Source organism: Lathamus discolor, chromosome 2 (genome assembly GCF_037157495.1).
Source record: "Lathamus discolor isolate bLatDis1 chromosome 2, bLatDis1.hap1, whole genome shotgun sequence".
NCBI lineage: Eukaryota > Metazoa > Chordata > Aves > Psittaciformes > Psittacidae > Lathamus > Lathamus discolor.
The window spans coordinates 9,472,445-9,496,964 of NC_088885.1; the positions used below are offsets into that span (position 1 = coordinate 9,472,445).

At 41.7% G+C, this 24,520-nt stretch overlaps 1 protein-coding gene across 6 annotated transcripts in view; it reads left to right on the top strand.

The window, feature by feature from the left end:
* TPK1 (thiamin pyrophosphokinase 1) overlaps positions 1 to 24,520 on the top strand; it is a 285,344-nt gene that overhangs the window by 83,371 nt on the left and 177,453 nt on the right. Inside the window, exon 1 of one of the 6 annotated variants that reach the window (XM_065665657.1) lies at positions 24,049 to 24,163. The exons of the other annotated variants lie outside the window; for them this stretch is intronic. Within the exon in view, the coding sequence (XP_065521729.1) occupies positions 24,064 to 24,163 (100 nt within the window). The 5' untranslated portion in view covers positions 24,049 to 24,063. Of the gene's footprint in view, positions 1 to 24,048; positions 24,164 to 24,520 lie in introns of those variants that run through there. 6 annotated transcript variants of the gene reach the window in all.

Below are 24,520 nucleotides of genomic sequence, written 5' to 3' on the forward strand. Positions count from 1 at the left end.
GTTACTATCTTGAAGAATATCAGTGGACACGTAGTGCTTTGACAACTGGGACAGAAGAGCCTCAGCTTTAAACACCGTATATTGGCTTTCACTTAAGAAGCTGTAAGTTTCTGCTGACGTTGATTAGGGAAGATTAGTACCTATCAAGAAATTAATAGTGTACTTTAGGTTGAGTGTCATTAAAAAAAATACCATAGAGCAAAGGGAAGGTTTTGTTAGCAGCCAGTTTTGAGAAGAAGGGCTTAGTTTAACAGCAGTGCCTCAGTCTCTTCTATAATCCAGCTATGTTTGATTTCTTAACTTCTGCTCCCTTATCAACCTGAGTCCTTCCTGAAACTTTCTGTGCATACTCTTACTGCTATTATCACTTATCAGAAAGGAATATATGCTTTTTAAACTTTCTTCCCTATTTTAAACTACTCAAGGACCCACAGAAATCCTAATAAATCCTAATCCATGGATGTTGCTAATAGATCAGAAGGTATTTGTGGTGCTATCTGTATGGTAATGCTATTTTTTATATCAACTGACAGAGCTGAATGCTGATTTGATTAAACCTTTTGATGTGGTGGGAAGAACAAGCATAGCTTTGGCTATTAATAACGCTTCTTGGGCTGCAGTCTCACACACCTCTGCAGGTTTCTCCTTTTCCTTCTTTATGCCTGTTCTGCAGCACTGATGGGATTCTGATGACTCCCATCTGCTCAGGATCTCTGTGGATCTGGTGAAAGCACAGGGATGAGAAATCCTGAGGGCATGGTAGCACCGAAGTGGTATAATATGACTTATTTGTAGTAAGTGATAGATGTCCATTTTATTGTTGTCAAGGAAGATGGCTTGGGGCTGATGTATTTGCCTTCTCATCACTGTGTGAAGTAAAGATACTAATTGCTGAGGCAGTCTTGAGTGTCTGGGTTTTGTCCTCCAGCAGAGCTTTATACTGCTTGGAGATAGCTGGACATGTCTGTTGTGAACTTCCTCAGGTTTTGCTCTCACGTTTGCTTTCATTTATAGCTGAAGATGAATTTGTGGAGGTTTTTTTTCTTGAACATTTGAGACTTAAGTTTGAAAGGTAAAAGTGAATATGCATGGAGGCAAGGTGAGTGTGAGGAGAAAAGCCGTATCAGTTACTTCGGAAGCTTGTCTGCTGCATTCTCCTCAATTTACTAAACCTGAAAAGGAGGTTGCATGTTTCTGCCACAGCATTCTTCCCATACTTTTCATCACTTTGCAAGGAGGTAGTTTTAATGGTAGGCAAAGTAGTATGCATTTCACTGAGGAAGATAAATCAGGCTGCTTTTACTCTATCTCCCCAGTATTTGTGGGGTATTGTTTGGGGGTTTGTTTCTAAAGTGAAGCTAGAAAGCAGCTTTACTGTTCTGTAGGTCTAAGGGAAAAGAAACACCACCTTTGCTCCTTTGAGAACAGTGGATCTGAAGTGCTATTGCTGTGTGATGATCAGAAGGGGGAGAGAGGTAAAAGCAGCAGGAGCAGCAAGTGAAAAATGAGTTTTGGGTTTCAAAATAAGGTTGTAGCAAATAGGAGGATAGAGTTTCGAATGAAGGGTTTTCAAAATGGCAAAAAGAACAATAAGGCATACCCAGTAGTGTCTGAAGAGAAGCACTTTCATGTTTTCAATATCATGCTTTCTTTTCAGACATGTTATTATCTACTACTGCAGCATGTGATGAAACGGGAGCACACAGGGGTATGTTGAGGGACTAAGTTAGACCATGTTATAACTGCATGAAAAAGCCCAATGTGAAATCCTCTGGGATTAACATCTAGAAAAGGATGTCTGAGAAAGGGGAAATACAAGCCGACACAAGAGGGATGTGGAGCTGTTGAAGCAAGTCCAGAGGTGGCCATGAAGATGACCAGAGGGCTGGAGCCCCTCTGCTATGGAGACAGGCTGAGAGAGCTGGGCTAGTTCAGCCTGGCCAAGGCTTTTGGGAGACCTTACAAGTCTTCCAATACCTAAATCCTAAATTAGGGCCCCTGCAAGAAGCCTTTACAAGGGCAGGTAATGACAGGACAAGGGGGAATGGGTTTAACCTGACAGAGGGGAGACTGAGATTAAACATTAGGGAGAAATTCCACTGTGAGGGTGCTGAGGCGCTGACACAGGGTGCCCAGAGAAGCTGTGGCTGCCCCATCCCTGGCAGTGTTCAAGGCCAGGCTGGATGGGGCTTGAGGCAACCTGGTCTAGTGGAAGGTGTCCCTGCCCATTTCAAGGGGTTGAACCTGGATGATCTTCCAACCCAAACCATTCTATGATTCTGTGTATAGTTCTTGCTTACCTGAGGGAGCTATGGGATGATGAGACTGAATATGACAGTGGTTCCTCAGTGGTTCTACCCCTCACTTTGAAGACAGGGCTGAGCTGGTGGCAGCTAGCTTTCATGGTGACCTAGCAATTTGTTTTGAGCAGCCACCATGGCTTGCTTTTACTGAGGGGAGTGTATGACTATGGCAGCACAGTCAGTAGGTGTGTAGCATGGTATCAGTCTAACACAGGAGCAATACTGAAGCTGCAGTGGCTGACAAAAAGAAACCTTAAGGGTGAAAGAAGCAGCTGAATCTTGTCCTCTTCCTGACAGCTTCATTTGGACACAATAGAATGAAAGGAGAACTGGCATCTGTTCAGTCCTTTGCTCTGCTGTGTTTGGTGCAGTGCTAAATCCTTTATGAGTATCAGGCCAGTAAGGACTTGTTTATGTCATGGTATATATTAAAGTCTTTTGCATACATATAATTCCCTGGATAATATTACTGTATACAATGCATAGTAAATAACAATCATTTGCTATTATGATTTAGGGTAACAAGTATTGGGTGGAGAAGAAAAGGTCAAGGTGTGAAATGACTCTTTTGGGGTCATGCGGGCCACACAGCTGTAGAAGAGCAGAGAATTTTACCTCAGTACTCTCGGTTTCGTTCTTACGTGGCAAAAGCAAGCCGTCATTCTTTGACTTTTTAACAAGTATGGTCTGTCTAGTAGTGCTGTGAGAGAGCTGTGTGTGTTCCCTCTTAGGAGAGGTTGTGCACACAGCCTGTCTTGTCTGTAATGCATTAGGTTTCCTTTGATTCTGACCCTGGTGAAATGGTGAGAATGAAAACAGTGCCTTTGGTTTTGTCGCGGATCCTGATTGAGTATCCTGCTGACTATGTCAGTTAGGAGTGAATGAGTGATTTGGATTGCTTAAAGAATCACTGTCAGGGGTATTGGCAAAAGTGGTTTTAATATGATGTTGTAGAAGCGTGACCTAATGAAGTTCAAGTGCTAAGTTGCCTCTATTATTGCATGGGAGAAACATGCAAAGGAAAATTGGGTTAGAATGATTCACATAGAAACTGGAGATGCAAGAGTAAGGAAGACCCTCCCATTGAGTTACGAGGTTCAGAAAGGACCCCTTTGCTTTCTAAGCTCTCTCTCAGAGAGAAGCCTACATGCAGCTGCATCCAGAGTCAGTCAAGGGTTTACGTCTAAAGGATTATAAATGCAAAGTGTGTAATAACTGAGTAACTACGTGGATTGGTAATTTTTCATTACTGTTAATTCAGTGTGCTATAGGACGCTTACTGAGGATCTGTTGTAAGGGGTTTCTGCCTTGAGCAAGGAGGGCTCTAATAGTCCCAGGTAAGGAATCTCAACCTGTGACAGGTGTCTTTGCTCGAGGGGAGAGTCACCTGGTGTGCAATCCAGCTGCAATTCAGGGAGAGCTCAGACTGGGCTCATCCAAAGATCTGCTGTTGCTAGGAAGTCTCTAATGCTGAGGATCAACCTTACGAGGCATCCCAGCTGAACAGGAGATCAGCACTATGCAGCCACGCTGCCTAGCAGAGAAAGCTCAAAGAAGGCTCACTTAGGCTGTTGTATTTATGGAATAAAGTGGTTGGCTTGTCATCAGATTGCATATAGTGGGAAAGGTACACAGGAGACTCCTTGTACCCACAGCTTTCTATGTTCCTTGATAAATGGGTCTTGAAAAAGCCACCCGCTATTCAGGTGTCAATCGCATGTGTTCCAAGCTCATGTGCATTGATGCTCACTGTGTCACTCTGCCCCTTTGTGTGTTTTCTGGAGGAGCTCTTGGCCTGGCTATGGCTCAGGCCTTCACCTCCTTTGGAGTCTGTATCAAGCTATTGCTTGTTTGGTTTAAGGGTTAAGTGCATCTGTCTCAGGTTTACATCTTGACTTTTTTATTAGTCTTATTTCTTAGGTGCTGCTCTTATATTTATTGTGACCAGCGAGGTCTGCAAATGCTTTTATTTTGCAGAAGTTCACTGGAGCTAGTGAAAGTTAATGTCTGTGTTCTCACTTCATTGTTTTCCACAAGGTAAAACTCCCTCTTCTCTGAGGGTCTTCTCCCAACAACAAATGTCATTAATCATTTATTTATTGTACCTCTTGGTTCAGGGCGTTAGTTAAGCATCCACACTTCTTTATGTATTTGCTTTGGAATTTACGTACTGTATATAATGGCAGTGTAGCCACATGACGTTCTGTACCAACAGGGCTATTTTTAAAAAGCTTTCCTGAATGATTTCCTGTCATCATCTTCCATTTATCTTTGTCTTGGTTACAGCCTGTTAATGGTGAAGAGAGCTGATTTGGGGGAAAGTTCACTGTTAACTTAATTATCTTTTATTCAGGTCCACTGGATTACTGCAATAAATGCTGATTGCTCTCTCAGTCTCTTTCTTACCCTCAGTTCTGCATTTGCACTGCAGATTTTCTGCTAAAAATGTGCTGAGGGTTTTTTTGGTTGGTTCTAAATATCCTGAGTACAGGATTCGTGATCGTTTGTCGGTCCTTTGGAAGTTACAACGTGGAGTAGCAGTGTTGGTAGTAGAGCAAGAAAAGATCTGTGGTCAGATGGATGTCTCTAGGTGAGGTTCCCCACCTCCTGCACTCCTTGTGCATGACCCTTAGCATAGGACTCTTCCACATGTACTGCCATTCTGTCTTGGAATCCCAAAAGACTCTTGTTTAGAAGCCTAATTAAGATTTCAGTGCATAGATGAATGGCAGCGTAATTCCTTCTCACCCCATGGTGTTGACCTTTGTGGACTGAAGTCTAAAGCTGGCAAGAAAGTAACTCTGTTCCTCTGTGGAAAACCCCCAATTTTTGCTTGTGCTCAAAATCCTAAATGCTAAGCAAAGCCAACTTCCACGTTTTTATGCCAGTCATGCTGCTTTGCTTTCCCACCTCAGCAGGAAGAAGTGGCTTCCTTGACCCAAGCTGTGATTTGTACTTGCGCTTCTGAGGAGCCTGACCTGACTGTGCTTGAGTGCTTCAGCTTGAAAGATTGAACTGTGGCTTAAAGTGGTTGAGAATCATGTGTTTATCATCTATGCTATTGGCTCTGATTTCTTGTACAAAAGTCGGCTTGAAGTAGATTTACTGCCTTGTGCAGTGTACATAAGCTATGTCTGTGCCATAGCTTATGTTGTACTCAGCATAAGAGCAGCCTTCATTTAAATTTGCATCAGTGTTGCATGTCCCTGATTTTCAGTGTTTCCTGCAGCTATCAAAAAAGCAGTACATCAGGGCATGCCATGAAATGACCTCGGAGAGGGCTTTGGAGGTGGCAGCCTGGCATTAAATTTCAAACCCCGTATTTAAGAACATAAGTACTTGGACTTTGCTAGCAGCAGAAAATACTCTGTGGCTCTTTTAGGCTTGGCTGGCTCTTAGAGCAATTTCCCTCTGATATGTTGTTTCAGGTGTGAAATTAATGTTTATAATCTGAGAGTATTCCTTTAAACCTGTTTTTATTACCCCTGAACATATTTTTTAGTGTGCAACTCTGAACGTTGCATGACCAACCTTTTTGCTTTTCAAGTGTCTTTTCTAAATCATGGCACATTGATATACTGTCACATCAATAAATTAAGTTAAGGGGCTAACCTAAACAAATGCCAAAATCATTAGCAGTTAATTAACCTTCTGTACTTCTCTCCAAATTGACTTTGGTTTAATTGATGACGTGGGCTCAGTTCACTTGCTTTGTGCTCATAGAAACAAACAAAAGGAACATGACACAAAATTGAATGAGCGGGAGGGGGAAGAGGGAAAGCAAGGAAAAGTATGGGGAGGATGTGCAAGCACGTCATATAATCATAGAATAGTTAGGATTGGAAAGGACCTTAAGATCATCCAGTTTCATCCCCCCTGCCATGGGCAGGGATGCCTTACACCAGACCATGTCACCCAAGGCTCTTTCCAACCTGGCCTTGAACACTGCCAGGGATGGAGTGTTTACCACTTCTTTGGGCAGCCTGTTCAAGCACTGTTCCACTCTCACAGGGAAGAACATACTCCTTGTATCTAACCTGAACTTCCCTGTTTAAGTTTAAACCCGTCACCCCTTGTCCTGTTGCTGTAGTCCCTAATGAAGAGTCCCTCTCCAGCATCCTTGTAGGCCCCCTTCAGATATTGAAGGGCTGCTCTGAGTTCTCCACACAGCTTCTCTTCTCCATCAGAGTGTCAGCAGCAAAATGTCAACTGTAATTATAGCAGCAGCACTGGGAAAGGGTGGGTGATGCTTAGGACTTTTCCCTGCTTCCCTTGTCCCTAGCCTGTTGGGATAGGTGGCAGAGGTTTCAGTTTACTGGGTTTTGTTAACAACAAAAACAAGGCCCCATTTTCCTAAACAGGAAACTTCCCCATTTCCAAATCACAGGCGGGAGGAGCATAGTCCACCTATGCTTGCTGGAGAGCATGAAAATTACTTCATGTTGCTTCTCTGGCATGATCTTAATTTAAGATGGCAGTTGTTTGTGTATGGTGAAGGACGATATTAGTTGTGTTGGCTTAGGTACTGGAGTATTTTGTGCAGAGGAACCTGTGCCTTGTATTCTGTCCCCGTGCTTGTGTGCTCTGGGCAGTGTGTGGACCACAGAGCAGGTCTGTACTTCATCCTGCCAAGCAGGTTTCCATGAGGCTCTGCATATGTGCAAGCATTACTGGTGTGAATGATTTTTGAGATCTGACCTGAATTTGACTTCACTGTGCTAGCATATTGTTAATGCTTTCCTGCATTTCACTCCCTTTCGGGGATGTGCACCTTTAACCCGGTCCTGCTACCTTGCATGGTGGAGCAATGTATTGTTTCAGTGAAACCACAGCACCCTGATTGTGGCTGCTCTGTGTGGGATGCTCTTCGGACTGATGCATTGAAGTACTTTTTAAGAGCATTAAAAGAAACTCGATGAGTTTAACCACCCTACTCAATAAATGTGATTCAGAAGTATTTGTCAGAATTGTTGAAAGAGCAGAACTTTAATTTGAGGGTTTTTCCTCTTTATTGCCTCATAACTAAGTATTGCAGTGCTGCAGTTCAAGTAGTTCAGCATAACCTAATACCTTGATTTTTACCACAGATAATATGAAGTTCCAAATAGCTAAATATTAACCAAAATATTTCTGAAACAGCATTTGCTGCTGGAAAGATTCTGTATTGACCGTAAATGCTGGTTTTTTGCTTGCAATGGTATGAATTGCATTAAAACTATTGAATTAAAACTGTTGAATTAAAACTGAATTGAAACTTTTTTCTCTTGTTAGAAAAAAATGCTAAAAATCTTTTGCTTTAACTTGTTAGTGTATATACAGTGTTATACATAGAATCCAGTTTGGGTTTAAAAGTGCAGAACTTGTTTTAGTGGGTTTTTTGTTTGATTTGTTGTAGGTTTATTTGTTTTAAGGCAGTCCCTAGAGATTCTAGTAGATTCAAAAGACTTATTCTGCCAAAGAAGTGGTGATGGGATTAAATTTAAACAGAGGAGAATACAGAAGAAGTTCTTTCCTGTGAAGGTGGTGAGGCTCTGGAAGAGGCTGCTCAGAGGAGTTGTGAATGCTCTGTCCCTGTGTTCAAGGCCAGGTTGGATGGGGCTTTATCAACATGATCTAGATTGAGATGTCCCTGCCCATGGCACAGGGTTGGAACTAGATGATCATAGGATCCTTTCCAGTCCAAACCATTCTATAATTCTATATTGGAATTAAAGTTGAGGATCCCGGCATAGGATATGCTGGTAGATCTACATGAGCTGTGAAAGAAGAATTTCCATTTTCTTCCACTGTGAAAGTAATTTGTAACTGCTAAACTTGTCTGGATTATCCTGTTACTTTTGGATAGCATCTTAAGTAAAGTTCTGCTTCATATAGTTATGGTAAAAATTACTTAATGTATGTATGTTTTTCTTTTCATCCCTCAGATGCTTGTCTTAAGTTTAATGACTTGTAGAAAGCTGTGGTAGAAATTGTACATTTAAAAATGACACGAAATCACATGTTAAAGCTATATATTTAAATCCATAGGAAATAGGCTTGCCCAGTGACTATGCTAATAAGAAAAATGTATGTATATAAATGAGCACACAGATATTCTCCCACTTTTCTTACTTCTCCTTACTTCTTCCCTCGTCACCTTTTCGAAGTTAAGCACTCCTTGAGGGAATTTGCTTTGAATATGCTGCAGGGCTGTTGGGAAGTGGATTTGTGTGTTAATTTTTGACACGTTTTAGTTTGCTGATAACTTTCCCCTTCTGTGATGAGATTTCCTTTTATTAGTTAATGCTGACTTTGCTGCATTCGAACAGCATTCTCCATCACACTTTGAGTAGCAAAGTCACCACCATTAATACAGAAAGGATGGAGGAGGAGCAATGAACTATTTATTTTCACGTGTTTGGGATTACCATGTAACTTCCAAATGGCAGAGGAAAGTGGAGTTTAATGGTTACTCTTAAATTAGAGGGGAAAAAAACCAAAGAAAAATTAAATTGTTTACTTAGACTTAGAATCATAGAATCCCAGACTGGTTGGGGTTGGAAGGGACCTTAAAGTTCATCCAGTTCCAACCCCTGCCATGGGCAGGGACGCCTTCCACTAGACCAGGTTGCTCCAAGCCCCGTCCAACCTGGCCTTGAACACTGCCAGGGATGGGGCAGCCACAGCTTCTCTGGGCACCCTGTGCCAGCACCTCAGCACCCTCACAGTAAAGAACTTCTTCCTAATGTCTAATCTAAATCTCCAGAGGCTCCAGAGCAGAAGGTGAGTAGTATCATGGGGTACTTCCCAATATATAACATGTATTGATGATATGATGGACTTGACATGAGGAAACATTCCTTTACTGAGGGGGTGGTCAAACCCTGGAACCAGCTTCCTGGAGAGGTGGTTGATGCCCCATGCTGTCAGTTTTTAAGAGGCATTTATTTGGGCGATGCCCTTAATACCATGCTTTAACTTTTGGTCAGGCAGTTGCACTAGATGATCTCTGTAAGTCCCTTCAAACTCATCTAACATTTTCTTCTTCAAACCTCCTCCTTTCCCTAGCAGTACATGGTGGGGAAATCTCTGATGACATTTCTTCCTAGCCTTGCACTAGCAGAAGGCATGGAATACCCCTGACCATGTCCTAGCCAAGGCACTGGCTCTGTCACGCTGTGGGAAGGAGGTGTGTACCTTCCAATGCAGGTAAGAGCTGTGGATTGTCTCAAGGTGGTTTGACCATCTGATCAAATTTGCAAAAAGCAGCTGTGAATTCCTGTTTCCATTTGTAAGCTTTGTGATTTGTGCCCTTGAAAGTGTTTTTGGAGCTGAAAACCTCTGGCCTTGCAGGGAAGTGCCAGTCTCACTATTACTCAGTTCAGGGCGAGAGTGGAATGAAACGGAGTAACATGGAATGGAATGGAGCAGCATGGAATAGAGTGGAATGGAACGGAATGAACCACACTAGGTTAGAGTAGAATAGAAATGGAATAGGTTATGCTAAGAGATGCCCTGGGCCTAAGGGGTCCACCCAGGAGAGCAGCTCTCTGCAGTGCAGGTCCCATGCTTCCCTTTGTCTATATTACTTTCATTCTAATGATTAAATGATGCCTTTTTATTTATTGAGATTTGATTAGTTAGAAGAGGGATTTAAATATATTTGCCTTCTACTTTAACAGTAACTTGGCAAGAGAGATTCAAGGTGAGCTGAATATTAGAGACTAGAAAGAGAGATTAGGAGACATCCCTGTGAAAGCTAGGAGTATAGTAGAGTTTATACATTGGTAATTTTAGGCTTGCAGCATATTTGTGTTTGAATGGGGATAAGGTGGGAATAGATGAACTTGGTTCCTCCTTTATCCGGTTTATCCTTTTCCAATCATGTCCTGTGCCTTGGTTCAAATAACTTCTATAGCTTAGCTTAGTTTATCAAAGGGATTGGAAATTTTGTTCAAAGTTCTGGCTGTTTCCCAGATACTACTGTTTAGCTTTGCACCTAAAAGACACTAAGCATATCCTAAGGTCTGTTTTTCTGGGCTCAGTTTAAGTTGAAGAGCAAAGTTTCTCGAAGAAAAACAGGTATTTTTAGTTTCTAATCACTTTAAATGTTATAATAACCTGCTTGTTTTAATTCTTTCCCCACCCCTTCTGAACTTGAGGTGCAGTATCATTATAATGTGGGTTAAAGGCTAAAAAGAAATGGCTCAACCTGTAATACCTCAGAAATGCATGTTCCCAAGCAGTGATTTCTGGTGCTTCTCAGCTTCACACTCACGTGGCCATTCATGTAGTCCAGTTTGACACCAAATTTGACAGTTGTGTGAGAAAAGCATCTGAGTTACTGTTGAATAGACGGAGGATATGCTTGCTGGGAAGAAGAGTGAATGTGTACAGAGGGTGCAGCTGGAATAACTGATCCCAACTGAATATAAAGAAAAGAAAAACCTCACTAAGGGAGTTACCATGGATGATGCTTAAGACCACTCTTCATATCATCAAGGATATAACAGCTTTTCAACACAGATGGTGTACTCTCACAAACAGAGTTGAGATTAGAGGTTTGTTGGGTTTTTTTTCTTTTAATATGTATTTTAAGATGATTCAATGAAAAAAGAGAAATTATGGTTCAGTGGCCTTTTGTACCTTGCTTGCCCTTCTGAATTTTATTACCATGGCTTTTCAGGCTTGGCAGGTACCTTGGAGATATGTGCTTATGGACTTTTCAACTGTCTTTTCACTGTTGGTTTGAACCTCCTATGTTGGATAAAAGTCCTTGGATTTCAGTTGATAACAGATGGCTCAAAATTGAGGGCTGATGATGTACAGTGTGAACAGTGGATGTGTTGTCTCTTGGCGGTGGGATTTTAAATAGCTGTAGCTGTATGAATTCACATCAGATGAAGCTGAAGCTTTTCTGTTCTAATGGTAGGATCCCTTGGAAACTCAACACAACTCATGTATAGGGGCATTACATTTAACACAGCACCGCTCACCTTCCTGTGGAGCTCCAGTCAGGTCAGGACATGGGTCAAGCCACTATGAATCACGCCACAGGAATGTTAAAGGTCCATCGGTCACCCACAAGGCACACTTCTGATAGTATGGCAATTGCAGTAACAAAATGTAGTTTTGCTTTTAGAGCTGCTTTGCTGCTTGATGGCTTAGAACTTGAACTGTTCTTAAAACAGTCCATGCAAGTAGATAAAAAGGGAGATTAAAAATACTTAAAAAGGACAAACCTCCTAAAAAGACTGGTTTAATGTTGCCACACAGTAGTAAATACAGGCAAAAACCCCAGGTGGAAATTTAGCATGCTTTAATACTCCAGGCAACAGAGATATTTCAAGTGTACTGAATATATTGAACATTTTGAGCAGTGATCCTTTCTCTCTCATTGCACACATTATACTCGCCTTTTTTTCTTACATTACAATTGCACTTCCCTGCATTACCACAAACCGTTTTTAGAAGGAGAGTCATGCCTTTTAAAACCAAAGCGTTCAGTTTGCAAGTGGTTACTGATTGTACTACTAAATATGTTTTCAAAACAGATTTCCCTGAAACTTGTCTGTCAAAGGGATATTGCAAGCAATACCTTCCTGTTATGTATACAAAAGCCTATTACTTAAATCCAAGGGAAATCAAATTTTAACAGACCGTGCAATTCTAGCATCTTTTCCAAAAAATATGAAGACAGTGAAAATCTAGTTTTTAAATTAAATTGGTGTCTGTTTCGACTAGAATCCCTAACTTGATGTTATGGTTTGTGTGAAGTAAAACCTTTTACAACCTTACTCTTCCCTGCCTGTGGTCTGCAGGATGTTCTTTCCTCCCCTGAAGCTGCTTCACACTGCAGGTATATAAGTTGCTGTTGTGTCTTCCCTGGTTCAGGCAGTGTTTCCAGAGATCGGGCTTGACTTCTGCCTCCTAAGATGGATGGAAGCAGTGAAGCTTCCCAAGCCCGAGTGCTCGCTGCAGGTGTGCCTGTGCCTGCTTTGCCTGAGCACATCCCTGGGTGGCTCTGCTCATGGACCAAGTGCTCCCAGGGAAAACTATCTCAGGAGGAGACTGCCAAGCTTGTCACCTCCTGCCTACCTCATCAGTCACAGTCCACAGCAGAGTACATAATCTTGGCACCTTTGTTTCTGGTCTCAGCAGATCACAAGTCAGGATCTTTGCTGAGCTGGTAAACGTGAAGAGGTCTTGCGTGCACAGAGGAACAGAAGCAGATGATGAGTTTCTTCCCCAGAGGCTGTACTTTATTAGATAGTGTACAGACATAAGTGAGAGAGAGCTGTTGCATTAGGGACCGGCATTAGCAACCTACAGGTTACTTCCAGTGGGTATTGTGCGTTTTGTAGATATTACGTTACTCATTTTCTCTCTGCTTTGTCTGTCTTGGTTTTATTACGGTAGTGCCTGGAGAGGGCCTACAATGTGCCAGTTACTGTAAGCACAAAACCTCTCAGGCCTAGTCCTGTTCATATTAAATAAGAACAAAAATTAGATTTTAGAAGCGAGACTGAGAGATGACAAGAGGAAAAGATGTAATAAGCTATCTTATTTGCTTGATGCCTCTCAGTGCCATCATGCACTTGTTTAACTGCCCTGTTTGTTCAGGGAAGCGGCTTCTGGGAATCCCTGTGCAAGGATAAATGGGCTGCTACAAGCATAGTGAGGAGAGCTTGGGGTTTTGAGGCTGGAAGAAGAAAGAAGGTTCGGCTCAGATGTTTGCGGAATGAGAAGGAAGCAGGGAAACCTGACTACATGTAGTTGACTGTCATTAACTACCACCGTGGTATGGTGGTATTAACTCCAGTGGCACTGGGAAACAGGGGCTCAGTACCTCACTGGAGGAGGAAGGACTCTGTGTGTTCATGTTCCAGTTGCTTATACTTCTCCCCACAGGATTATGCTTCAGAGAGGCCAGCATAAAACCTTTGCTGTAGAAATGGTTTCTGTTGGTTAAAGAAACAAAAACCCCCAAGTATGCTCTTTCCTGCAGCTTTAAGAGGATTCCTTGATAAGAAGCTGTTTTACCTTGTTCCTTCCAGGCAATGACTGGACACGGTCCAGGGGAAACCCTCTTTGCCCAGAGTTTGCTCAGCAGTTCTGCTCATCTGCATCTTATGTTTGGCTGCGGGCAGTGCGGGTACTCAGCACATTCAGGGTCTGCCTCAGAGCCCTTTTCAAGTATCTGCATAGCCTTTTCTTAGTATCGTGATGTAAATGTGCTTTCCAAGTGTTCCTTTTTTTTTAATGAGCACCTCTAGTAGCAGTTTTTGGTAGTGGTGGTAAGAGCACTGAATTCTCTATCCCTGGCATATCGTCATTAGAGCAAGTCAGGACCTCATAGGATCTGTTATTCAACAGAAGCAACCCTCTTTTCCTTTCAAGTAGATCATGGCACTGTTGTTTCAGCAGCCTGGATGATGAGTTAGCATTTTTCTAGCCTTGTCATTACATTGTTTAAACTGTTCCCCTTGCCTTGTCAGCCTTTGTAGTAGAAGATTAATTCCTAATTTCTCCGGCAGTTTCTTTGTAAGATGGCTAAATGTGGTGGCAGAAAATGGCATGCTTTGTTGTGTCAGTGATAACTGGAGACTTAATGCTTCAGGCATGAAGGAATAGAAGGGAGAGACTCTTGGAGAGCAGGCTGAAAACCCTCCAGTAAAAAAGCCTTCTCCTCTCAGGGAGACATCACCCTCTGTAATTTCCAGTCAGTGTGGAAGGAAATGTTACAGAATCCTAAGGGACCCAGAAAAGGTAAAATATTATGATCTGCAGCACCAGCCTCTGGCTGAAATGGCAATATGAAGAGCACAACAAAGAGGCTTTCTGGCCCTTGTTTTGTGCTGGGTGTAACCCAGCTGACATTGCTCCTTAGGAGATCCAATATCCATAACCTGGGATGACTGGACACTGGAGTAATAGAAATTTGTGTATGAATTTAGACCTAAAAGACTCACTGCAAGTACTTAAAGGTACCATTTGGGTAATTCCCAGCTGTTCTCAGGCAAATCAATAATGAGCCCTGCTCCAGAGGTGCTTAAGTAGGTACTGCATTGAGTTCTGTTTGCACTGAATAGCAGTAAACTCTTTAATGTGCGGAAGAGGACCGAGCACCCAGTAAGTAAATGGAAAGCTACACATAATGAATGCTGTTATGCAAGCTGTTACCTCAATAGTAAGTTTCCATGCTTTCTGTTAAGCAGGTGTATACTAGCAATCTGCTGTTTGATCCTGCTTGCAACCAAAACACTTTGCACAAAAAGTGTGCGTAGCTACCAGCTGTCAAGAATTTCCATGTTCTTACCACATGCCACAAAACATCTTTGCTTGCTTCTGTTCTTGTCTGTGTCCCAGTAATCTACTGATTGCAGTACCTCTGACTTACACCCACTGCCATGAGCAAGCTGCTCTAGTGGAAGGTGTCCCTGCCTGTGGCAGGGGGTTGGAACTGGATGTGCTTTAAGGTCCCTTCCAACCCAAACAACTCTATAATTTTCTTCACCCCATTTGATTGTTAGTAGCTTTCCTAGAATATATCCACTTTCTCCATTTTCTTTCTGAACCTGGATATATTGCTAAAGACAAAAAAGAAATGCCCCTCAGGCCAGCAGTTGGAACCCACATGGTATAAATGAGCTAGTCCCAAACTTGATAGACTTTTTTGTACCATCTATATGATAATTTAATCTCTTTTTATCAAAGCTCCTTTACTGTGCAGGTACAGTGTGACATCTGGCTTCAGGGTGAGGAAATGCATTGCTCAGTTTCAGAACTGATACAAAATGCGCTGCGAATTACACATCGTTCAGAATGGCAAATTAGGATGTATGTTTGGAAATGTGTGATTTGCTTTGTGTTGAGATAATTACGTGGCTAAAACCTGGACTTGCTCAAGTACCAACATTTGCTCACCGCGGCCTTGATCAGTCAGCGGGGGGCTTGATCCATTGTGGATCACTGGGGGCTGATTTCTGGGCCTGTTTCTGATAACTTCCCTAATTCAAATCTGGACCTGTTTGCAGCTTGTACCAGAGGCAGATTTTATTGAATCAAGTGACTCCTCTCCCTTCCCCTTTTAAGTCCCTATTAGAGCTTGTTTTTCCCATGCCCTGACAAGAAGTTGGTGGCTTAGGGCCAGATGGAGGTTCAGGGTAACTCACCAGTGTGAAAGGCTAATGGAAACCAGTGATCCTACTGCTTAAACTGAAAATCCAAAATTAGGATAAGGCTGAGTGCTTTGGAAAATGATGTCAGTGAAGTGCAGATGTGTTTGAATATAACTGTAACTCTGATTCCCTATTTCTCCCTCCCTGTAAGCTTTTGGAATGATTTGAGCTTGCAGCAGGTCTCTTACAACAATAATTTAAAGGTTAGCTTTCGTTACTTGTATTTCATTTATGTTTCTGTACAGTCACTTTTCGTTATCTCTTCTTACACAAGAATGTCTTTCTTAGTCGTCTTATTTTTAACAGAGTAGTGGTTTGGTTGGTTTGGTTTTGGTCTTTTTAGTTTTATTTTTTCCAGATGCATACTGCATCATTTTATTGTTGAATGGGTGGTATCATTCCTCTTTAGAGGAAGAGGGACTGGGAATATCCCAGTGAATTAAGCTGTGTCAGAAGTAAATGTTCCTTTAAACGCCGCTTGTTGTTTTCACTGTGTGTGAGGGATGCACCACTCATGCCTGGAAAGAAAAGAGATACAGTTCAGTTTCCTGCCTGTTCCCATCCTTTACTCTCAAAAGCAGATGGATTCCTCTTTGAGGGCAGGTGGATGTCTCCTCCTCCTGCAAATGCTTTCGTTTTGGGTTGTGGTGGCAGGGGTCACTTCTCACTTGTCTGCTGCTGGAAGAAGGCAGCATCTCCTCACCAGACATAAGGCAGGCTCTCCAGGAGCTTGAGAGCCCTTCAGACCGAGAGGGCAACAGCAGTGAGCAGTGCTGTCGCTGCAGCTCCCTGGGCACAAACCACGCTCCCTCCATTCTGAACCTGCATGGAGTGTGGTACATGGGCTTTGGGGAACTGCTGCATGGGAATGGCTGTCTCATCCTTGGTAGAGGGACAAGACAGTGTGTGGGGTTGTTGCATATCAAGAGAAGTTGCATGATTGCTCCCTTTTCATTCTTGCTTATTTGATGAGAAACTGGCCTCTTCTCTTTGTTTTCCAAATGTGTTTGTACAAAACCCCAGAAAGCACATGCTCTTCTGGTTACGTGTTCTACTTTGCTCTCACAATTGATAAAGTCGAAGTAAAGTAATTGTGCAGTTCATGAAGGAGACCTTGAAATAGGAGCCAGCGGCGCTGGAGAGCAGTAGTGGGGGAGAACAGAGAGACAGTAGGTGAAGAAGAGGAGATGAATTTTTTTGGTGCATTTGTGAGGAAGAGCAGGGCTGACAGAGGGCACCTGTGTTGCCATGAGTTGATGAGATGGTTTGTGCATCTGGAAGCTGGGATAGGTGAAATAGCAAAGAGAGAGCTATTAGAATCAAGACAGTGAAGAGAGAGCAAAGATAAATGGCATTAGGGCTCAAACTGTTTGGGGCACCTTGTATTTAGAGAGTGTTAACTATGGTTTGAATCCTGATACTCGAGGAGTAAAGCTCTGCTCAGCAGAGGTGGCTTCACTGGAATCAGAGACCTGCTCAGGGGTGAGACCCAGCTGCATGCAGGAACCTCTCAAGATATAAAAGCTTAAAGCAAATACCATTTTATGCTCCTCCAGGTAAGATTTTTAAAGCTGCAGGAGTGGGGTTGGCTAGAGGAAGAATTAATCACATAAAGGAAAGTTTTAACCTACTTGTGTTGTTCACAGCTATTGATTTTGGTTTGCTGAAAGAGCAACCACATCAAATGTTTCTGAGATGGGAAATCTAGCTGTTGAACCGAATTTCTGAAACTCTTTTTCTCTGCCGGGGGACTATCGATAGGTTGAACTGTGACTTGATAATGCTCAGTTTTACCTGTGGACAAGATAAATGAAAGCGCCAGGGTCTCTAGTTCTTTCTTATTTTTGTTTAACCTTAGTTATAGATGGCAGTTTGATCATCTGCTCATCTTTCGCAGAGAAATTACTGCATCTTTAAGCAAAAAACACCCTCTAAATTGCAAAATCTATTAGAAGCTCTGCGACTGTTTCAAGCAGATGGTGAAGCCTCGTGCAGGTCAAGCACAGCAACAGCACATCTTTGTTGGCAAAATTGTGCTTGTTGCCTTTACGGTACAGGTGTACCTATGCAGCATCTTGTGAATCAAAGGTGCAGAGATCTTTCCAGGTTGGCATGACAGTGGGTGTCATGTGAAATCAGGGTGTTGCTGTCCCTGTTCCTTACTAGGGAGAACAGCCCTCCAGGGTTGGGTGTTTCACACTGCAGAAAGACAGCTACTTGCCTTAGGGGTTTAGTTATCTATTATCAAATCAAGAGTAAGAGAAATTTGTTTTCCTTTATTAAAACTTCTTAAGAGGGAGGATCCTGCTTTAAATACATGTTGCTGAAGTGGGCTGGTTGAAGTGGACCTCAGTGTCTCAGCCAATGCATGACCAGCACAGACAGTTGGAAATAAACTAATAAAAAGTAGTGAAGAAATACATATTTCAGGTGAACTAGGGAAAATCCTTCCTTACACATGCTAGTACGTACTTGTGTGTGTGAGTTTGCTTGATTTTTTGGACATTGTTTTTCTTTCTTTCTTTTTTTAGCTCTCTTTAATGTTCAACATGTAAGGCTCTGGTCTGGGAATTCAGCTGCACAGAACAAGGGGAGGTAGCAGAGGACCTGGTCAAGACGAAATGAACAGAACAGAAGGAGAGAGAACTGAGGAACTGAGAAAGACAGGAGTTCTCTCTTCTTTTAAAACAGGAAGATAAGAGCCAGGTGAAAAGGCTGACTTCTGTGTAATTCTTGTGCTTCAAAGCCTACTAGGTGATACCATGTAGGCTCCAAGGAAGGTGGAATCCAGATTAAAGAAGTAAAAGAGGGTGGGGTTTTTTTCAACATTTCACCATGTTTTAGAGAGACTTCGTACAAGGCGGGTAGTGACAGAAAAAGGTGGAATGGCTTTAAGCACAAAGAGTTGTAGATTTAGATTATACATTAGTAAGAAATTCTTTCCTATGAGAGTGCTGAGGCACTGGCACAGGGTGCCCAGAGAAGCTGTGGCTGCCCCATCCCTGGCAGTGTGCAAGGCCAGGTTGGACAGGGCTTGGAGCAACCTGCTCTAGTGGAAGGTGTCCCTGCCCATGGCAGGGGGCTGGAACTGGATGAGCTTTAAGGTCCCTTCCAACCCAAACCATTCTGTGATTCTATGAATACTAATTTAAGGCAGGCCAGGTGCAGGAACACACTACCTTAAATGAAAATGCTGTGTACTAATCTGGAATCTCCAGCACATCTGGTAGATTGGGTAGCATGGGATTGGTGCAGTGACTCAGACCACATTTGAACATCCTGTCTTCTCATATTTTCTGTTGCTGATAATGAAGTGTTTATTATGGACAGAGCTTGTAAATGAAATAGAATATCGATAGTCTTTTTGGCCAACACTTGGCTCATTTAGATAAAGATACATTAGACATACTTAGGATAATTTTTTCTCCCACCCTCATAAGCCATGTTTCTATGAAGAATTTCAAAGGGTAATAATTTCCAATTAAGCAGCAACATTGAAAAGGATCACTGGCTATAGTGAGATTCACAGCTGCTCTATAGTTCTTTGGGCTTGTTTTTTCCATTGAACCATTTTGAGAACAAAGAGCAACAGATACAATGTGCAATGCATTACCATATGAATAAGACTGTGTCTTGGGGTTTTGCTTGTTTGTCTCTTGTTTGAACCCAGGACAGAATGTTTTCTTAAAGCAGACTTTGAGAAAAAGCTCAAGTGTTCTCTTTATTCAGTGCATAGGTTTTAACAAGGAGAAAATGGTCCCAAAGAAGAGGTCATTAGTTTTGTTCAATAAAGATTAAATGGTTTGGCTTATGATCATGGGATGGCAAATGCTTCCGTATTAGCATTACTATGAAGGGGGATAACAGTTAGATAGGAGGTAATTGAAACAAAACAATTCCTACTTGATTTCTGTGATTTCACTTCTGCACTTCAAACTTTAAATCTTGTCTCTCTTCTTCAAAATGAAAAATATGTACCAAAATGAGAGGAAAAAGTTCTTTCATTTTGCCCTTTTAGGACTATTTATCTTTGGAACACATTGAAATTTAAGGCCGAAAGCAGTAATTTTGTCACATTTTGATAAAAATGGTCATCTTTGTAGCTGAAAATTAGATATGGACACATGTGCCACTAAAAAGAGATTTGAATAGCCCAGAAGCTTGCAGGTTTTCCTAAAACACTAAGCAGTCCCAAATCTGGGGGCTGAAGTCCCTACTGAGACTCTGCTTTCCTGTTCACTTTAGGCCATTCTTCCTTTAGGAGACCTTAGGGGACTGTCATAATGCTGTTGGAGAGGCAGAGGACAAGAACTGTTTCTGCTTAACGTGAAGATCTGTAAGTGAGCTACCTTCAGATGGGTTAGCTGCGGCCAGCAAGTGAATGGCATTCTCTCAGTTTCCTTTCCCATCAAACCTTCTTTTGGAAGAACATCAAAACTAAGGTTTTAGCACATAAATGTCTTCCATGGGGAGAGCAAACAGGTGAGAGAGATCTGATGTTCTACTGATATTACATGGAATTGGGTGTCTCTATTAATTTAATACTCCATATTCCCCAAAGCATAGCATTAAATTATGGACTTACATTAGAAATCTTCTGGAAGGTTTGATTTACCTCCAGTAAATTGACAATTTTACAGTTTCAATCTTGTATTTTGCTGCTATCTATTGGGTTTTCAGGTCCTCATTAGCTTTGCATAAAACTGCCAACTCATGTAGGCTTTGAATCAGGTCCTCACATAGCATGCACACAAACCTTGTGGTTTTGCATCTACTTTTCCTATTATAGGGATGATTCAGATATGGATCGTCTCGGGACTTCAGTGAACTAATGGCATTATATCCCTCAGCTGCACTGTCATCCGGAAAGCTGTGGCATAAGTGTATATCCTCAGGAGAACCTCTGAGTATAAAATTTTCAGTGCAAATTCACAGTAAGAGGCAGATGGTGGTGGGTTTTTTTCTTATCTCAGAGAGAGGAATAGAGGACACCTTGAACACTGATACAGCCTGGCGTTTTCTTTCCCATGGGCACGTCATGGATGATACACAGGCTGTGTATTTTAAGCAAAGCCTGTGATTCAGTGTGCAGCCTTGCTGTGAGGAGGGTTGTCACACTGAAGTTCATTCCCCTTGAGAGCATACACAGGGTTTTGTTCAGTAAACTCTGGATTGCTTCCCACAAATATTTTTACTTGAAGATTTCATCTAAAGTTTCTCTTATAGCCTCATTAAAGAGAGGTTTTGAAACCACTACACTTGTTTCTGCATCTCTTTTATGCACTGGGAAACTACTGCTATGCCAGCTTCATTCGTAACCAGACTCTGCATACTGATGCTGATTTACATTTTTTTTCAGGGAGAATAGTATTGGCTTTGCATTTGCATTCTCTAAGGGAATTCAGATGAGAAATCCCATTTCGCATGCAGAATTACATTTCTAGTCTAGTTTGGTGCTGATTCTGGCCATCCGTATAAGCTTTCTCTGTGTCTTGGGATGGTTTAACATATCATTTCATCAAGATAGGTTTAAGCTTTCCAAAATTACTGTTTCTGGTGATTCTTTTGAAAATGTTAATTCACACGTTCTATGTTATTTAAGGAATGCAAATAATGTATTTTTTCCTTCCTTACGTTTTTTTTCCTACTTTTTTCCAATATGAATAACAAAGGAAACATGTTTGACAAAATTATACCATATATCTGATGTTTTATGTCTGTATGATGGCTTATGCTAGCTGACCCTCCTTCTTGTCCATTGGAAGATTCAGCAAAAGGAAAGTGCCTAGCAAGAATATTATTTCAATTTCAGATTTATTTTGTGTAGGAAGATTTTGGGGATCAAGATTAGTCTTGATGTAGGTAGCTAAAACTCTTCTCCTAAAGGAGCAGTACACTGTACTATCAAAACTGCCTTCAGGTTCATTCTTAGCAATATGAAATGAACCAGGTAAGACCACATCTACTTCTACCTTATTTTGCATTTCCAGTTCCTTGAGGAAACTTCCACTATAAGTTGCCACTGCCCAAATCTGAGAGTTAAAAGAATGGAAAAGATACGGGGATCAGTAAGGTACAAAGGGCCGTAAATGAAGTGTTGATATTACCTGCTCCCAGTGTTTTAGGCAAGCAATTCCAAGATACTGATGTAATTTCAGTGTTTTAAAGTATTCACTTAACTTGGGCTAGTTTCAGAAGATGCACCCGTTTCTCAAATTGCCTTATGGTGCCTTTAAAGAGTGCCCCATCAAGCCTTTTTCTTATGTTCAGATGAAATACGAAATACTCTCTTTGGACCATTTCCCTGACGCTGTGTTTAACAGTTTACTATTAATATTGTTTGCTTGAAAATCTATTGAACAGTTTATTTGTTAAGAGCAGCAGCGATGATCTATACACAAGAGTACGTAGCGTGAACTTTGGAGCATCTGTATGTTATCAGGACATTAAAGAGCAGTTCCACATGCATTAGGAAATTGGGTGACATGGGTTAGTGGGAGGTGTCCCTGCCCATGGTAGGGGAGTTGGAACTTGATGATCTTAAGGTCCTTTTCAACCCTAACTGTTCTATGACTAAATTGTATTTACCATCTGAGCCTTTTCTTCACTGGTTTCTTGTTTGTTCCTCTTTTTGCTAGGTATTTCCAAACAGCTTTTAGACCAACATTATTCTCTTGAATAGTTCAAATAATTTCTCAAGAAGGTGTTGGTGCAAGTTTGATTGTTTCAGGAGTTTATGCATTGTGCTATTCTAGTTGTCTTTCAATGGAACTGGAGCTTCTGGCTTTTATGAGATCTGGAATTTAAGATTTTGTTAGACTATGATATAAAATGCTTATGTGGAAATTATTCCAGACAGCTAAGGAACGGTGTGTGTTTTAGTAGCATGAGAGTTAATCTATTTGGAGCTATTTAAAGTAAGTGTGTGATTAATTTTTTGATGAGTTGCAAGGCTACTGCAAATCCAATTTAGGCAAACAAAATCTGAAATACAAATGTGTTAGCTGAAAATATTTAATCATAGACAGGTATATGAACTTACCATGCTTATTGGTTTACACTTGCAGGTTGGCTTGAATTATTAATGCATACTGTTAGGTGGAAGCAGAAGAGGCAAAAGCACTGACTTGGGCAGTGAGGAGGAGTATAGTCTTGCTGGCGGCCAGTAGCAGCAGGAGACTGTTCCTCCTTATTTGCTGTTTTGGCACAGCTGACCACCCTTTTCTGACTATTGCTTCCTTGCCTGACCTTCATCTTGCTCACTGTAGGGTAGGGAGCAGTGATGGCATGCAGGCTGCTGCTGGCATTGAATCAGCAATGCCAGATCAAAATAGGAGCTTTATTTAATCTTTACAGTCTGAGCCTTTGTGCAAATGTGTGTGTTTTAATGCTCATAAGGGTGTTGGGGTGGTTTTTGTCTTTTGTTTTTTGTAGGAATAGAATCAGCTTGCTATTAAAGTTTGTCCAATGACAATGCTGAGTGGCAATTACAATCGCAGGCATTTGGGGTATTCCATCATATTTGTACCTTTTTATCTTGCTTGTGTCAGAATTCAGTGTTGCAGCAATGGAAAATATGAAATGAAGACGTAAGAAGTGACATTCAAAGCTTGAAGTCAGTGCATGTTACGCTGAATTATTAAACAATGTAATTTTAAAACTTCAGAAATAAAATTGATGGTGAAGCCTCTCCATTTCACATAATCAGGTAATGGATGCAGAGAAAAGCTGGCTGCACACTCTTGCAGTTACTTTACCTTCAATTATATTTTGATGTATGTGTTTGTTTGAAGTATAGGACACTGGTAGACAAGGTATAGTGGAGTTTGGTTAGTGATGCAGACACTGTACTTAGAAAGCAATGAAAGAAGATGGTATTTGAAAGGCAACTTGATGCGATATATGATGAAGAATAGCCGGCATGGTGTCTGCAGGGGTTTGATCTTTGAGACTCAGCGCAGCATCAACAATTGGGGTTTCCATAGGCAATGTCTGAGTGAGAGATTTTAGTAACTAATTGCATCCTCTAGGGAAGAGCCACAGTCCAGAGCAAGCTTCGGGGTTTGTCAGTCTGGAAACCAGGATCCAACCCAGCTCCAGGGCTGGCTCATAGCACCATGGGAAAGGCTGGCAAATACATGAGTGTAGAGAGCTTGGGTTCCTTCTCACTGTGGAAAAGACAAGACTAAGGCACAGGCAGCTACACAGGTAGCTGCCTATGTTTCAGCAGCTTATTTGATTTGTGAGGACCTTTGACCAATTATTCTTTAAAGACATTCGCAACAGGCAGTTTATCAGGAAAAATTCAGGATTAACATTATGCACTTCAGTGCTTTTTTCCACTTTTTTTCTTCCTTTTTTGGGGGTTGCCCTCTAATCACACGTTTTTACTGTGACCTGGCAATAGTAAATGTGTGCCCAGAGCAAAAAGAAAAGCTGGTTAAATGTTACATTATTGCTTTAGCTATCATTTTCCAAACAGAGAGCACTAAACCAAAAGGAGCAGGAAATGAGAAGAATGAACTTCTTCCTGTTTCTTCCCACAGTGTCATGAAGCCACGTAGCCTTGTCAGGAAAAGGTCACCTAGATTTTAGTCAAAATGAAGGCAGAAAGTACTTTGATGTTTGGGCTCTTTCCTCCTGGTTTTCACTCAGCATGGTGCTGCTCCTGCGTGCGAAGCCTGGCCATAAGGCAGCACAGTGAGTACCTGAGCTCCTGGGTTTGACAGAATGGGAGAAGAATGACAGGAAAGAGAAGAGAAAATCATATCCTAAGTAAGGGTTGTAAGAATATTAAATCTAACACCTGACAAGAGATTACTCCAAACCAAGCAGCCTTGAATATGAATCACTGTAATGAACTCTGTGTGGAACTGTACCTTAAGACAGTCTACAAGCTCAGTCTAGTGAGAACGCAGTTGCTCTCCTGCCCCTATCTCTGACTCTGACAGCACTTTACTCCTACTCTATTTACTGATACTCCGGGTTGTTTGTTGTTTTTGCTTGTGGTCCTGGTTTTTGGAACTTAAGAATTTGTTTCTAAAAGGGTTGATCTTT